We start from the raw sequence: 16021 nt of genomic DNA, 5'->3' as shown, positions 1-16021 counted from the left end.
ATGTAAATGAGAATGTTTTATGCTGTTTACATGCATAATAATAAGTATGTATATTTTTAAATGGTCTATATTGATATACTTATAAGGGATCAGGCAAAATTCTACTATTATACATCTGTTCACAGGTTGGTTTTATTTGAAAGAGTCATTGGAGCCAAGTTTAGCAGCTGTTGCCAACTTAAGAGGAAACCAACCTGAAACCATTCATCATTTTTATGTCAATAATGACAGCTTAATAAGAATGAGCTAAGCGAGAACAACCTGAATGTTTAAGATTGCTGACATAACAGTGAGAGACCCACCTACATTTTGACACTGACAATCTATCAGTGTAAACCTCCAATCAAATTAATCCTTTTGATCATTGCGGTTTAATGTTGACAGAGTTCTCGTAATGGTATCTTATTGCGTATTTTATAGTAAGAACATCTTCTGAGAAACACAAACATTTTCCCAGCATTAAACGAACGTGTTCATAGAAAAAACATACAAATATTTTAATTGTCTTCCTAGAATTACGAACTGCACAGACAAGATTACAGAACAGAAAAATGCTTTAGTGAGTGCAACGTGATTGCCAAGTTTTGATTAGTGGTGAGGAATTCTCTTATAGTATTCCCACAAATACCTGAAAACATGATGGAAGTTTTTTTGTTTGTTTCTTTTTTTAAAAACAGACAAAACAAAACAATGACCGGATTCACAAAAAATGAGAAAACATTTTGTTTACTGTGACAGCCTGAAAGAGGCAATGGAATGTCTGTGGTGCTCAACCAAATCCTACAAAGGTGGATCTGCATTATAAAGTATATTTCAATGTGAATCCCTCACATAAAGTACTGCAGGTAAACATCAAGTAGATAGTTCATAAATAGTTTACATACCTGTTACATTGTGGAGGTTGATTACACCATCGATTGCCCATGCAAACTATGACAGCGGCACCCTTTAATGTGAAACCATGGTAACAAGAGTATAGAGCAACCAGTTTTCGAGATGTAGAGGACAAGATATAATCTCCATTGTTGATCTGTTTAGGAAGGCCACACCGTTTTAAGTCTGGAATTGGGTAAAATTTTCTCGTTAATATGTGGCAGAAAAAAGGAAACCAATTTAAGGCAATGATTTTTTTAAATAATAGGCGAAAGATTCGCCAAAAATTTCACAGGCTGACCTTCGCCCATTTCGTCTTTCCAAGCTTCCAAATTCATTGAGGGTATCTGATCACAGGAGACATAATGAGATGGATACTTCCCCAATCTGAAAGGATCAAGAGGAACTTCTCCTATGTCGCTATTATCACAGATCAGATGGGATAGAGAAAATTTTAAAAGTTCCTCCTTCTGTTGCTGGGTGAACACACCATCAGCTTCCCACCAAAACCTGAAAATGAAAAATACACAAGTTTCACTGAAGCCTTGATTTCATTTGAATGTTCAACCTAGACAAATCTTATGTACCTGTCACCATCACGGAGCACTTTCATCTGCCTTCCAATCAGGCAAGCAAAGAGAGGACCAGTTCTTGAGCCAGGCAAAAGCCTTTCAACAAGTCCTCCTGGATATACATCGATGTTGTCGGGATGTTTGTATATGTCAAGTATTCTCTTAGCAACCCTGGAGTCTCCCACGGCCAGTGACAAATCATCCAATGTCTTAATGCGCTGCAATCCACAGAATTCCCTCCAATCGTTGTATCCTGAAAAGGAATTTTAGCACAGTGTCATTTAAAAGTGAATATATTCATTTAAATTTGGATGTCTTGTCAAGAGTTCTCTTTATGAAGACTACGTACAGGAAGCTATTAAAGCTTAGCTAGAAACAGGAAGAAATGGGACGCCAGCTGTCCAAATAAAACCCATTCAGCAGAACTGCTAGAGCTCACTGCAGCATCTTTTCTCTGATTTCTCTGACACAAAAATGCGATCTTCACCAAATGAAAACAACCCATTGATTTAAAACTAAAGTCTAAGATTGTCTGTCTTGTTTTTAGTGGTGCACAAAGTTGTCTTTCTTATGTCGTATTTTTTTTTATATTTTTAAAAAAAGCTTTTGCTTAAATTAATGCTGTCATTGACTAGAAGTTAAAGACATATAAAGATACAAATAAAGAGAGTGATAAAGATAGCCTTGATAACCGTTTTACTAAAAGTTCCAGGGAAAAGGCATGGTCCTTGGATATGAGATTTAGCACAGCTGCACTGGAACTGCAAAAAGCTTTTTTCACATTGGTAATAACAATTCACAAGAGTCTGATGTGTAAAGTCAGTGGAGTTAAACTAGGCAATGCAAGGTTTTGGCACCTTTCAGACACAAGGCAATTCAAAATGCTTCAAAAGATTTAAGTACAGTAAAAAAAAAAGATTAAACTTGCATGGAAAGTCAATAGAATGCATTGCAAAAAGATAGAAAAACCTTGACCTATGAGTGAGCACGAATGCCACAGACTTTCCTGCTACAGGCATAGGTGCTCTATTAATCTAAACTAGCACTTTTTACAGCTTTAAATATATTCTCATGCAGCATTATATCACAAAATTAGCATTCAGTTTCTTTTCAAAGGCATGAAATATGAAATAACCAGATAACTTTGAGAACACATCATATACAGATCAACTGTTGAAAATGTTGAGAAGAATAGCTAAATTTCCATTTTGTCAAACATTACTTGTAAAGCAATTAATACTTTTTAAATTATTTGTTCTCCCTTTCATCTTACTCCCTTTTCAAGTTATCGCAAAGCTCTTTTCCCCCCTCAAGTACAGATGTTGTATTTTAAGTGAATAACAGATTGTGTTCCAGGAGAATCAGTCTGTGCATATTTTCAGTCATTTTCCCTTTGAGATTTCCTGTCATGTAAAAACGTAACTAAGTTGATGCTCGCTTCCCATTCTATAGCTTTAACATTATTGCTAAATGCTAAAGAAAAGTACTGTGACAAAAACGAATGAAAAGAAAAAAGGGAAGCATGTAGAGTGCAGGTGAGAGAATCAGGTGATATTACTTTCTGATTTCCTGAGTTCGTGTCATCATGGAAGCTGGAAGAAATGCCAGACTGCGGGGCAAGTAAAATCCACTTGATTGATATGATTATTAAACTGCCTATCTGATTTAATTATTTATTAACTCAAGATGCAGGAAGCCAGTGGCTGGCGACCTATCCAGGATGTACCCCGCCATTCTCCCTATGACAGCTACTGTAGATTGGTTCATTCATGGATGGGTGGATCCTGCTTAACATGTGCTTATCACAATCAACCACTGCTGGGCTGCTGTGGACAGTGACTTTAATATCTAATCTTCTTAAATATAAAAAGTTATGGGTTGTTTTTTTTTCTTTCTTTCAATTTGAGGGGTTATCTGTCTCTGAATGAGTTATGCTGCTCTGTAGAAATCCTGGTCAGTGAGGATTGTAGTCCTATAATAGAGCTAAAAAAAAATGAAAATGTAAATACACTTTTACTGCTTCTGCTTCAATTAACAGATTAAGTAGAAGCCAGGTGTTGCTATATAAAAAGTTTAGCAAACCAGAAGCAGAAATAAAATACAAAAGCAGAAATTTTGGAGGTTTCCTGTTTTTAGAGCCACATGAATGAAACACATTCATGACAAATAATGGGCAACAGCTGTTATAAAAGGTTATGACATTCTCACCATTGTCAGACAGTCTTTCTAACTTGATGCAAATTTTTCCTCTTTCTTAACTGCGATCACTTTCAACTTGATTGTAAAATTTATTAATGTAACAAAATGTAGCAAATATAATACCTTTGTTTTTGAGGCAATTCAATTGAACATTTATATAACAAATGGCAATAGAACAATACCTTACATTGAAAAACACACCAAAAAAATAAAACAAAATAAAACAGAACAAAAAGAAAGATTGCAAATTACAACTTCACACAAAGCTAATCTAGTAATTCATTTAATTGGAGAAAAGCACAATCAATAGACAAAATAAATAGAAGCTCACAAAACATAGGCAATTTGGTTTAAGACAAAACAAAACACATCGAACAATGAAAACATAAAAGTTGTGTTTTGGTTTTTTTTGTGAATAGTAATATTAATAATAACAGAAAGAACAAAAAAAAAACAGTTCTGGACTATAAAGTTATCAATGTTAACACATTTATAGTTAAAATTCATTTTTTGAATCAGGTAAATTCACACCATGATATTGACATTGATTGTTTTTAAATGTACCTTTAAATAAAATGACGTGACAGTTTTCAGGTATATTTGAAAGACACCCTGACTTGCATTTTGTTTTTTTATAAGCCTCGTCAGTGCTGCTGAGATATGCAGAGATGATTTTGAAGCAACAAAATTCCACCAAAATCCAGCTACAAATCAAAAAGATGATCAGATGGAAGGTGAATGGTAATTTTGAAATGCAAAAAGAAATAATTTGAATTTAAAGTAAAAATATTCTACATAAAATAAATCACTGACTTTTCAGAAATTATTTTTTAAAAAGCTGTGGTTGTTGCATCTTTCCCTATATTAAAGAAACCAAATTAAGGTTTAAGGTTACATGTCATGATGTTTTGGTTTAGTCACAATGGGAAGGGGCGCTTTGTTTAGATAATGTGTTTATTATGAGATAAATGAACAATCAGGTAAGGATTCACAGTTTATAACATGGGGTATTGTTGATTAAATCCCACAGGATGTGGGCTCCAGACCCTGGTGACTAGAACTAGACACCCCCTTGTGGCAATATTCAGCAATTGTGGTTGATTACGGAGATGAAGGTTGTATTAGCAAAAAACAAACAAACAAACAAGAACAAAATAATTAGTACATAATGGGCTTGGATTGGCAACATTATGAATGAAATGTAGCAGGGATTTATGCACCAGGGGGCCAAAGCTGTTTGAAAGTAGTGCCAGTTTGTATGGCGCAGGCCCCAGTTCCCTCTGTGGTTACTTAGTTTAAGGATATCACATGTAAGTAACATAAAATAAGTTTGTACATTAATATTAGCCTGATAACTGACACTAGCTAACTTGCAAACTATGTAAACTTGAAAGATGATGTAAAATGGGTTTCAATCAGGTTTAAACCAAACCACTCCACTGGATTTAGCTACATTTTGGACAGTGTTTCTGGAATGCAGTAGTAGCTAGACCAAAACAACCAATCAGAATTTTTACATCCAAGTCTGCTTGGTTGTTTTTTGTGGCACATTTTTAATGGTGTATAATAAGAGTTGAGCTTGCAGGGAGCAGAGATGTTTAGAGCGAGAGCGACACACTGAGAGCAGGTTCGCAGATGTCTCTCAGCACACAGAGCAGAGATCTGAGCAAGAGCAAATGCCAACAACTGAGCGAGAGGGGCTGCTATTGTGTGCGTGTGTGTGTGTGTATATGGATAATCGCAAACTCTGAAATACATTTCTTGCACGCGGCAATTAATTTTGTTCGCTCAAATTAAGATTTTCTTTGCTCAAAAATAATTCTCCTCAAAATGCAACATTTGTACTTGCAAAGATTATTTACGTGCGTTCAGAATAGGGCTACAAAAATAACGCCATACGAGTGCCCTTGCGCTTACTTTTCACGTATATGTGTGTGATAGAATTTAGAAAACACATTGATGTAAATTATAAATCTATATCATAATTTCTGGTATTTTTGTTGTTTTGTTTTTATTTTGTTAAATGGTTATTTGCTGCTACTCCAGCCAGCCAGAGGATCCTCCACCGCTCCGCCCCACTCCTCCCGTGCAGCAAGCAGTCAGCAAAGTCAAGTCAAAGTCAAAATCAGCTTTATTGTCAAAGACCATATGTACTGATCATACACAGGAATTTGAAATAGCAATGCTCCCATGGCCCTCAGTGTATAACGAATAACTTAAAGATAAAAATAAAATAAAAGTCTTATGTAGGGGAGACTGGGGATAGTTGCAATGTGGGTCAGTTGTAACACTTCCAATCTCTCCAATCAGGGCTTAGTTTCAAATGATGTGATTCATCCTGTGCATGCCCAACTCAGTTCTTCTATCACATGTGAAAAATTAGCACATTTTGGCAAACACAGACAATTTAAGAAGAAAAAAAGTCATTTGTATGCCAAAAAGTGTTTTTTTTTTTTGGGGGGGGGGGGTTCAATTTTTTTTTACTCTATTTCAATTTCTAATAGCATTATCTGCTTTGCAGTTGAACTCATCAAACTTAAATTATGTTATTTGTATGTCTATGGGGATATAATCTGTGTAGGTCTTTAGTGCAAATGTTTTAGCTGTTGGCTGTAATGTTAGCTAGTTCATGGCTATAGGAGTCTGGGTCAGTTGTAACAGCAACAGCCTGAGGTAGTTGTAACAGTCATGCAAATATTACAACTTACCACAATATTACTTTAAATTATATTAAAAAAGTTGGGGCAATGACATCAGCAGAGGGAGGTTCACTGGTCACCTTTGTACATGCGGTTAATGCCATTGGCAACACAATTCCTCCAATGTTTGTGTTCCCACGCATACTATATGCAGACCACTTTGTCAGAGATGGGCCAGTAGGAAGTATTGGTAGTGGAAATAAATCAGGATGGGTGCAAGGAACCCATTTCCTGATCTTTCTGAAGCACTTTGCAAACCACACCAAGGTAAGCCATGAAAAAAAGTAATTCTTCTCAATGTAATCAACCACATTTTTTCAGCTTCATTGTTATGTTCAAAAGTTGGTGCAAGAGTTGTAGGTTACAATGCCCACTGAGCCAATGAGGCCAAGCTCAAGGAAGACCAGCCAAAATTAATGAAATATTCAGTTGGGAATTCCATAATTTGTCTTTTTTGGGGGGTTCAAAAGCTAGATTTCTGCTTTCTCTCTCACACACTGTTACGGCCCTGGGCCTTGGAGGGAGTGAGACTGCTTTTTTTCTTCTCATGCAAATCCAAGTGTGCTATGACTCGTGAGTGATTGGTTACTGGGAGATCCGTGCCAGCCTTCTTTTATGCAGAATGAAGTGTGTCAGACCACACGGACGATTGGCTCCCTGGAGATCCCACGACACTCCCGGACCAACTGACTGGCTGATTGTCTGCACCTGGGAGTATAAATGGCTGAAGAGCCCTCACACTATGGGAAATGGCTGTGCTGATGTGAACATGCAGTGTCCCCCTTGTCTGCCTAGCAGTTGAATGCTGTAAGTTCTTATATATAGCTGACCTTAGTTTTATTAGAGTCTTGTGTTTGCTGGCTCACCTTAGTTAACCTTTAGCTTTTATTCTTGCCTGTTCTTTTCTTTGTGTATTAATTATTTGCCCAGTGGTCTGTTGAACAGCCCCTTCGGTTTTCAGTTTAACGTTTGCAATAAAACCCCTTATTTACTCTGATTTCGTGAGAGGGCTTGTGTATGTCCCCCCCACCACCACCACCACCACCTGTCGCCTAGCAGAGGGGGTCGTAACACACACATACATAGCTACATAAATAGTTCTAGTTGCATTCAGGTGTTGAATAAAAAAGATTACATTTTAAGATTTTGTCAGTACCCTTATTTCATTGTGTTACATTTCACCCCAGGATATGTTACAACTAACCCACACTATGAGGTTAATTGTAATATTTCACTCTTTGTTTTTGAGACCATACCATGCAATGAGTAATTGTAATGCAGAGAAAATAGCTGTGCTATTTAGAGACATGTAAATACTATCCATTATATTATGAATCCACTACCTTAAAAGAGCTCCAAGTTACAGACAGAAATGTCAAAAATAATTACAACTGTCCCCGGTCTCCCCTACAACACAATACAAGACAATACAATCTTACATAAACAACAGTGTCCAACAGAGTCAGAGTCCTTGTGGGCGAGAGTTTGTGGTGTGCAAATGGGGGTGGAGCAGTCAGTGAAAGGGTGATGTTCAGATTTTTGTATGTCGGGGGTGTGAGGGGTTTCAGAGGGAAGAGGTGAATGCAGGTCTGGAGTTCATTTGAGAGTTGAGAGGCGGCAGTTTACTCTGTTTTCAATGTTCTGAGAGCACATGTGCTTTGTTATCCACAGAGGCCACAAGATGGCAGTATTCGAAAAGATGGATGCAAACAGGCAAGAAGCTTACAACAGGCTAGAGAGATAATTTTCACTTTGGTAGGTTTTAGTTGGTTTTCTTGTTTACTTGAGAAGCACTGCTGCATTGCTTGCTCTGATGGGATAACATTAATTTACTGCTAGCCTAGCAGCCTAGCACAGGCCAATTTTTCCCTTTTCAGGGATGTGGCCTCATTGAGAGACAGGTGGGAGCTAGCTCAGGTTGCTCTATCTGCTGGCCTTCACTTCATTAGACCTCCAGGCCATGTTTTTGCTGTTTGTGCCCTCTGAAGCATTTAACCCAATTATCTGAAAAATAATATGAGTGGCTGTGCAGTTGATTGTATTGACCTTTTTATTTGAAAGCTTTCCCAGGCTGGATTTAATTGACATCAAAGGTATCTTTTTCTGGGGGAATTGCACAAAATACACATAATTTTTATTTTATTTTTTAGTTTGTAAGGTGAAGCAATTGTGAAAGTGCCACCTTTATTTTTCTGTTGAGTGAAAATAGTTCATGTTTCCTTTAATTCAAAATCTAAATAAACATTGTTCTTATGAGTCTAAATTGTGAGCTTAATGAATACTCTCTGTGCATCTACACCATCCTGGGGAAAGTATTTGGCTCTAGTGATGAAGAAATAAAGTGGCTCTATCCAGGAAATGGTTATTTGTATGTTACTTTATTTATGCACAGGTCACAGCCTGCCTAAATCTTCCTTAACTGGAGCCAGGTTACGAGAGCCTATTGGACTGCAACTAAACTACAACCAAAACATTTTCCAAAGCACCCTACAAACCCCAGTTTGTGCCTCTCATTATGAAAAAGTGAAATTATTCAAGGTAACAAATGGTCCATGTTTAACCGCTGATGCTGATGAATGTTTGGTTTTTACCCTGATTGATCTTCGTTCTTAGTTTCAGCTTTGGTTACTGGTGCTGGATTTAAATTGTAAAAACATTCTGCATAATCTGCGTGTTTGAACCAATATTCAACCCATTTCTCGAGTTATTTCAGAGCAGAGCAGAACGTGTTGTATAAAATGACGGCATGGTGAATTACATTTCAGAAAGACTGATGATCACCTCTCACTGAAACAGATGACAGGTACAAATTTTGGGGGGCAAAGTGTGAGGTTTGCTCTTATATTAATCATTCTGATATGGTTGTTTTTGACGAGTTATTTAATTCTAAAGAAAGGGCGTGTGTTACCAAGACTTACAGAAACATAAAGTCATCACAGAGGCATCTGGAGTCCTGATTGCATTCACACACTTATGGATGAAAATTCCATCATCCTATTCACGTAGCAGCTCGGTATTTTCGTCTCTGGTTCCGCAACACCTGACGTGGACCTTGTTAGAGTTCTCTCTCTGCGTTAAGCTTGGTTAGCAAGGACCTTTACTGGATACAAAAACTGCAGGTGAGAATTAATTAAACCTGCAACTCCTATTTTAAAGGCATGTAGTCTTACCACTACACTGTCCAGCTGCTTTTATTCCTGCTTTTATTTCTGTTTATTCATATATGCATATATATATCTATATTGTAACAGGGAGAGTGTATGAAATAAGATCTGCCTAAATAAAATGGCATATGTTACATTAAAAATAGAAAAGATGTGTGATAAAGGTACGCCTAGCCTGCCTCCAAACAGCTGAGAAAGAGGGAAGGCAAAATTGACACAACACACAGACAAGAGCGTATAGTAGTGTAGAGACTAGAGTAGTGGTTAGACCACACGTCTTTGGAGCAGAGGATCGCAAGTTTGATTCCCACCTGGAGTGACTGTATCTTAGGCTAGACTAGACTCGACTCCCCACCACCCTGCTAAGCGATCAACAAGGTCTTTGTCAGGTGTTGTGGAACCAGGACACCCTGACAAGAAGGAAGGTACAAATTAAGTGCTATGGCAAGGGAGAGCCAGGTCAGGGGCAGTTATCATCACCCCCATATTAGGTCTGCTAGATGTTAATGTCTATCAAGACTAACTAGATCACTACAATAGGGCAGCAGTAATCAGTGAGGTTCTTGGCTGAAAGGGCAGGAGGCTAAGATCAAGGTAGCACATAGGGAGGTTGCAGAAGTACAGGAACCATGCCTCAGATATGCCAAGCAACAACTACACCAGAGAGATTGATGGAAAGATATGGCCAGTAACCATCACACTGGCCTTCTTTTTCCAGGGCATGGGCTAAAAGTCATGCTGGCTGTCTGCCACTGTGATGGTTACTGGTTCCACATCTTTCTCCACAGAATACCTTGGTTCTGTGGAGAACAGCTGGTTTATTCTCCTGCCTTTGATCTTGCTGGTGTAGTTGTTGCTTGGCAGGTATGGACAGGTTCTTGTACTTCTGCAACCTCCCTCCATGCTACCCTGATCTTAGCCTCCTGCCCTTTCAGCCAAGAATCTCACTGATTACTGCTGCCCTATTGTAGTTAGTCTCGATAATGGCGGCTGCAGATATTTTCCACAGTGCTGCACAGACCTTGTTGATCGCTTAGCAGGGGGGAGTTCTAGTCTAGGCTAGCCTAAGGACCCTTATTGGATACAGACACTCCAGGTGGGAATCAAACTTGCGATCCTCTGCTCTAAAGACGTGTAGTCTAACCACTACTCTAGTCTCTACACTACTATACTCTTTTGTCTGTGTGTTGTGTCAATTTTGCCTTCCCTCTTTCTCAGCTGTTTGGAGGCAGGCTAGGCGTACCTTTATCACACATCTTTTCTATTTTTAATGAAACATATGTCATTTTCTTTAGGCAGATCTTATTTCATACACTCTCCCTGTTACAATATATATATCTCTATCTATCTGTATATATGAATAAACAGAAACAAAAGCAGCTGGACAGTGTAGCGGTAAAACTCCATCCCTTTGGAATAGGGGTTGCAGGTTTGATTCTCACGTGTAGTGTTTGTATCCAGTAAAGGTCCTTGCTAACCAAGCTTAACGCAGAGAGAGGACTCTAGTAAGGTCTACATCAGGTGTTGAGGAACCAGAGACTCGGTGGGCAAGAAACGAAAATAGCGAGCTGCTACATGAATAGGATGATGGAATTTTCATCCATATTGATGGCAAAACAGTGATTGTAGCTGCAGTGTTCCAACATTTGGAATAAGATAATGAGCTAGAGACTAGCTACAGATTGACAAGCTACAACATACATGCTACGGCAAGGGGGAGCCAGGACGACAAGTTAACCCGAGATTGGGCACCAAGCCCTGTACAAGATGAGCTTTGATATATACGCTGATTTGATGTAAACCAAGATTCCTTCATTTCAGTTAGGGCAGGGGTCTGCAACCTTTAACACCCAAAAAGCCACTTGGACCCGGTTTCCACGCAAAAGAAAACACTAGGAGCAGCAAATACTTTTTGAAATCTAAAATGAAGATAACACTGTATATATTGTGGTTTTTACCTTTATGCTTTGTGTGAACAACTAAAGTAAGTAAGTAAAGTTTATTTATCAAGGGCTTTTCATAGACAGGCAGTCACAAAGCACTGTACACAAATATTAAAATAAACAATACAATCAATAGACATTATACACAATGTAAAAGATAAAATGTAAATAATGTAAAGAATATAAAATACGTAGATCAACAAAAGGCTTGTTTGAACAGAAAAGTTTTTAACTGATTTTTAAAAGAATCCACAGAGCAACTAAGGTGTGTTGCTTATGAAATCCATGAAGTGCTACAGAGAAAATTACATTTTATTTATGTAATTAACACATTTTGAACTCTTAAAGAAATATAAGAAAAGGAAAGACACCCAGCTGAACTAAAATGATCCATGTAGCAAACAAAAACAGTTGTGAGCCGCCACCCTTATATCGCCTTTGGGCTTTTGGAGCCTTGACCTGACTTTTTAAAAAATAATTTGAAAAAAAGCACTATGCTGCTAAAAAAAAAAAAAAAGATATTTGCAAAATTCTGCCTAAATATTTTTTTTGCCTGGTTAATGTGTGTGGCGGGGCGTGGTCTGCAGCTGCATGGGAGTCGGACGCACCTGAGCGGCACCCACAATCACGCCTCGCCGCCTTAAAGTATGTCCTCTCTCTGCTGTTGTGTTGTCGGGCTGTGAGCTGAAAAGCTACAGCCGGCTGTATGCGTACAACAACCGTGTGTGAAAAGCGATCGATAAAGAGATGCTGAAAAGCGTGTTCATGCAAACATCGTCGGGTCTACCGTGATATCTTTATAATGGGACTTCTGCTCCTGAACCTCTGCGCACAGCGTCTGCAAATCGGGGCTGTACGAAGTCACTTTCATCTTCACGCAGGACTGTAAGCGGTCATCTGTGAGGCGTGAGCCCCGGTGTTTGTTTTTAACATAGTTCACTGTGGAGAACAGCTGCCGACATAATATGGATCCGAAGATCCATAATTGGCCTACCTGGGGTCGAAAGTCTCGATAAATGCATGGCATTTCGGCGGGTATACCGGCTTCCGCGAGTGTGACGCTTATTTTGAGCGATGAAAAAATAATAAGATATAATTTTATTTTTATATTTCAAAATCACAATAATCTTCCAATTTAGAACTACAAGTTAAAAAAAGAACTAAACACAAATAAAATACACTTCAGCTAAATACTTCTAATTTCATTTCCCAAACCACCCGGAGCTGCAAAATAAAGACTAAAGAGCCACATGCGGCTCCGGAGCCGCGGGTTGCCGACCCCTGAGTTAGGGGGTTAGGGTTAAATTAGACTTGCTGAACACAATAATAGCTCATTTTGTAAATTACATTTAAAAAAGGGATTAATCAGAAGGGTGCCAATGAGACAAAGAGACACTGCCTTCCCAACGTGGTCCCTAACTCAGCTGGAGGCTTCACAACAGGAATTCACTAACCAATAGGTAATGTGGCAGTGGCTGCATTCATCCTTTATATACAGCCTATGGAAAAATCACATATTAAATTGCTAGAAAGACATATTGATTAAAACGTTGTCACAGGAAGAGTCATTCCTTTGCAGAACAATTTAAGTGTGACACTGCGAGTGGACCACAGAAATACCCTTTTGCTCATAAAACTTCCTAATGTATTCAGCAATGGCGCGCTCATGATTAAGCTCTTTCCTGAACAACATAATATAACATTTTGGGGCCAAATGACAACCAAGGATGCTGAAGCAGGAAGTGAGGATGGCTGCACTTTGTACTGCTGGTTGGTATTTCCCTGTCAAGGTCAAATAAATGGGGAGGAAGATGATCCACATGACTATAAACAGCAGCATACTGATGGTGATCAAAGAAGCATTTTTGTACAAATCTGGCAGCTGTCTACCTTTGAATGCAAACAGGAAACAAATAAGGCCCAAGAAAGTGTTGTAGACTAACATGGCTATAAAGTATGTATGGGGCTCAATCTTACAGTTGTATAGGATAGTGTAATCTAAAGATTTATTGTCAGGATGTGGTGGTTCTTTGGTCAGCCATGAGACAGATAGGCCTAACTGAATCCCAGAGATGATGGTCACCACCACCAATGGCTTATTCAGCTTCTTTATCCAAGACTCTGCCTTAAGGTCAAACTTGAAGCCCAAGAAGATCTGAAGCAAGTTTGCCAGAATGCAAGAGTTGCAGAGAGTAAAGGCTATGCCGAAGAGAGGAACACCTACACAGTGAATCTTCTCAGTAGGTTTGCCTATGAAGGTGAATGTAAGACAGAAGCCAGCCAGCAATGCAAAAAGCTCCAGAAAACACAAATAACCTCCAACTGCTTTCACAATGGGAGTTTTCAGATATACTGCAAACAGAACAGCAAACACAACGGTAGCAATGATCCCAACGACTGCAAGGGAGCTGAGAATGATTGAGAAGGGATCTTCCCAATCGAGATAGTCATCCCTTTTTTTCAAACATGTATTCTCTTTAGGATGAGAATATGCCCCATCTTCACAATGCTTGCATGTTGAATCTGCAGAAGGAAACAAAAACACAAGTAGCACAAGTAAAGAAGACAATATTTTTCTATCCTATAATCATTTGGAGAGAAAAAAAGCTGCAATCATAAATTAATATTAAACAGGCAAGTATAATGAATGCATAATGCACTTTGCACATTTAGGAAGACAAGATAGGCAATAAAATTACATCTGGACTCAGGACTCGAAATGCAGGACTCGCAACACGGGAATGAACTCAAAAGGACAGTTTATTGTAGACGCAGGAAAATGATACAACTAATGATGAAATAAACTAGACTGGGAAAATATAATCTAACGTTCCACAGAGTGGCACACAAAGGATCACATAGCATGAGGAACGACGCAACACGGAACAGAGGGGGACTCTGACATAAATACACAGAGGGTAATGAGGGAAGTGGAAGCACACAAGGAACACAGCTGAGGACAATTACACTTGACAGGAATGGGAGGACACGAAACTGAAAACGCTGACACCAAGACATGGACCTTAAACGTAACACAGGAAGTACAGAGAGAGAGAGAGAGAGAGAGAGAGAGAGAGAGAGAGAATGAAGAAATATACGAAGGGAAGACGAAAACACAGAACACAAGGGGTGGGAGCAAAGCACAATAACGCACATCATGATATAGACAGTCACACAGAGGGAGACACAGAAGGCAACGACACAGGGGGAACAAACAGACAGAGAAGACTTAAACACAGAAGACTAAAGTAATCGTTACATTCACCAAATGCTGGAGGGCACAGAGAAACAAGAGGGGATCAAAACCCAGGAAGCATAAAATAAATCACAAATGAACCAGACATAACACAAAAATCACAAAGAACTGAAAACACTAGGTCAGGAGACCCAGGACCCTGAGTGTGACTCCAAATCCAGACCTCCATGGGTTGCTACATTTGATTTCTATTGATAATTTTTGTGTGATTTTGTTGTAAGCACATTCAACTATGTAAAGAACAAAGTTTTTGAATATTTCATTCATTCAGATCTGCGTTACCTTTGTTTTTTTGAGCAGTGTAATTTAGATTTGGAATAAAAGACTTACGATTTCCATCAGAAATCTCTCCACTTGCACACGGAGCACAAACTCCGCAACACTTTCCTTTTAATGTAAATCCTTGTCCTCCTTCACATTTTTTTGAGCAATTGTAAACAGAGACCTGCAAAAGAAACAGTAGCATGAGTACATGATTCATAAACCTTAATGGGACATAAATGAATGTTAAAAACTCATCTCACCATGTCATTTATGAGGTGTCTGAAAAGGTCTGTTTGGACTGTAATTTTTCCATCTGGACTGTATTCTCCAATAGTTTGTATTATCATACTCTTGTTGCAATCAGACCTGTTCCAGTATACAATATCATATCCCAAACTGGGATCTCCATCACTATCGAAGTATATTTGTGTGTTGTTCTCAGTAAAGTTTACTTTCTGGATTTCCGATAGAAGCTGTGAAAAAACCAAAACATCATAAAGGAAGAAAGACATTTTTATGAAATAAAATCATCACAAACTGCAATATATTTGAAATTTTAATGTTTAACCTTTTCTAAGAAAAACTTACATATCTACCAATAAACAAGACAAATGTCGATAGTTTAGCAGTGGGTGCTGTGGAATGTGTAACATCTCTGCCCAGAAAAAGGGCAACATTGTGTAAAAGAAAATTGGAAAATTTGCAAATCATTTAAAATTTAAGAAGTTAATATTAATCATTGTTGTTGTTGTTGTTTTTAAATTGTTAGCTGTTTGGAGGTTATTGAAATGGTTTGTTTGGACTTTCAGCTGAGATTTTGACATTTTTGTAGGGACCACACATGTCTATATTTAAGTAACAGAATAATAATGAATAATAATGATAATGAAGTTATCTTGCAGGCCGGATATAATTGTATCTGGCTCGCGGGCCGTATGTTTGACACCCCTGGTTTAAATGATTGAACATTTGGACTGCAGGCAAGACAGCTTAGGGTGTTTTTAGTAAAGTGCCATGCTGCTGAAATATGTGCAGTTTCGCTGAAAGAGGA

At 38.4% G+C, this 16021-nt stretch overlaps 2 protein-coding genes across 3 annotated transcripts in view; both read right to left on the bottom strand.

Annotated features, from left to right (window-relative positions):
• Nucleotides 1–831: 831 nt before the first annotated feature.
• On the bottom strand, nt 832–1773 carry LOC102299655 (thyroid peroxidase). Its single transcript, XM_042213752.1, has 3 exons — nt 1461–1773; nt 1175–1383; nt 832–1059 (listed from the first exon to the last, which is right to left on the bottom strand). The coding sequence occupies exons 1-3, from the start codon at nt 1484–1486 to the stop codon at nt 866–868; spliced, it is 429 nt and encodes a 142-aa protein (XP_042069686.1). The 5' UTR covers nt 1487–1773; the 3' UTR covers nt 832–865.
• Nucleotides 1774–12573: 10800 nt separating this feature from the next.
• LOC102299351 (G-protein coupled receptor family C group 6 member A-like) overlaps nt 12574–16021 on the bottom strand; it is a 6465-nt gene continuing 3017 nt past the window's right edge. For both annotated transcript variants that reach the window (XM_014341332.2, XM_042213753.1), the window contains 3 exons: nt 15231–15443; nt 15037–15151; nt 12574–13973 (listed from right to left, as the gene is read on the bottom strand). In XM_014341332.2, coding sequence (XP_014196818.2) covers nt 13036–13973; nt 15037–15151; nt 15231–15443 — 1266 coding nt within the window. In that variant the 3' untranslated portion in view covers nt 12574–13035. The remainder of the gene's footprint in view (nt 13974–15036; nt 15152–15230; nt 15444–16021) is intronic.

The sequence above is a fragment of the Haplochromis burtoni genome, unplaced genomic scaffold (genome assembly GCF_018398535.1).
Source record: "Haplochromis burtoni strain Fernald_Lab_line unplaced genomic scaffold, NCSU_Asbu1 Contig_478, whole genome shotgun sequence".
Taxonomy (NCBI): domain Eukaryota; kingdom Metazoa; phylum Chordata; class Actinopteri; order Cichliformes; family Cichlidae; genus Haplochromis; species Haplochromis burtoni.
The sequence above is the reverse complement of the archived record's forward strand: the minus strand, read 5'-3'. Positions and strand labels throughout refer to the sequence as shown.

Coding starts and splice junctions, on each gene's coding strand:
- LOC102299655 (XM_042213752.1), bottom strand. CDS start 1,486: ATGAAAGTGCTCCGTGATGGTGACAG. Junction 1,384..1,460: donor GTGCTCCGTGATGGTGACAG/GTACATAAGATT, acceptor TTTCATTTTCAG/GTTTTGGTGGGAAGCTGATG. Junction 1,060..1,174: donor GAAAGACGAAATGGGCGAAG/GTCAGCCTGTGA, acceptor ACCCAATTCCAG/ACTTAAAACGGTGTGGCCTT.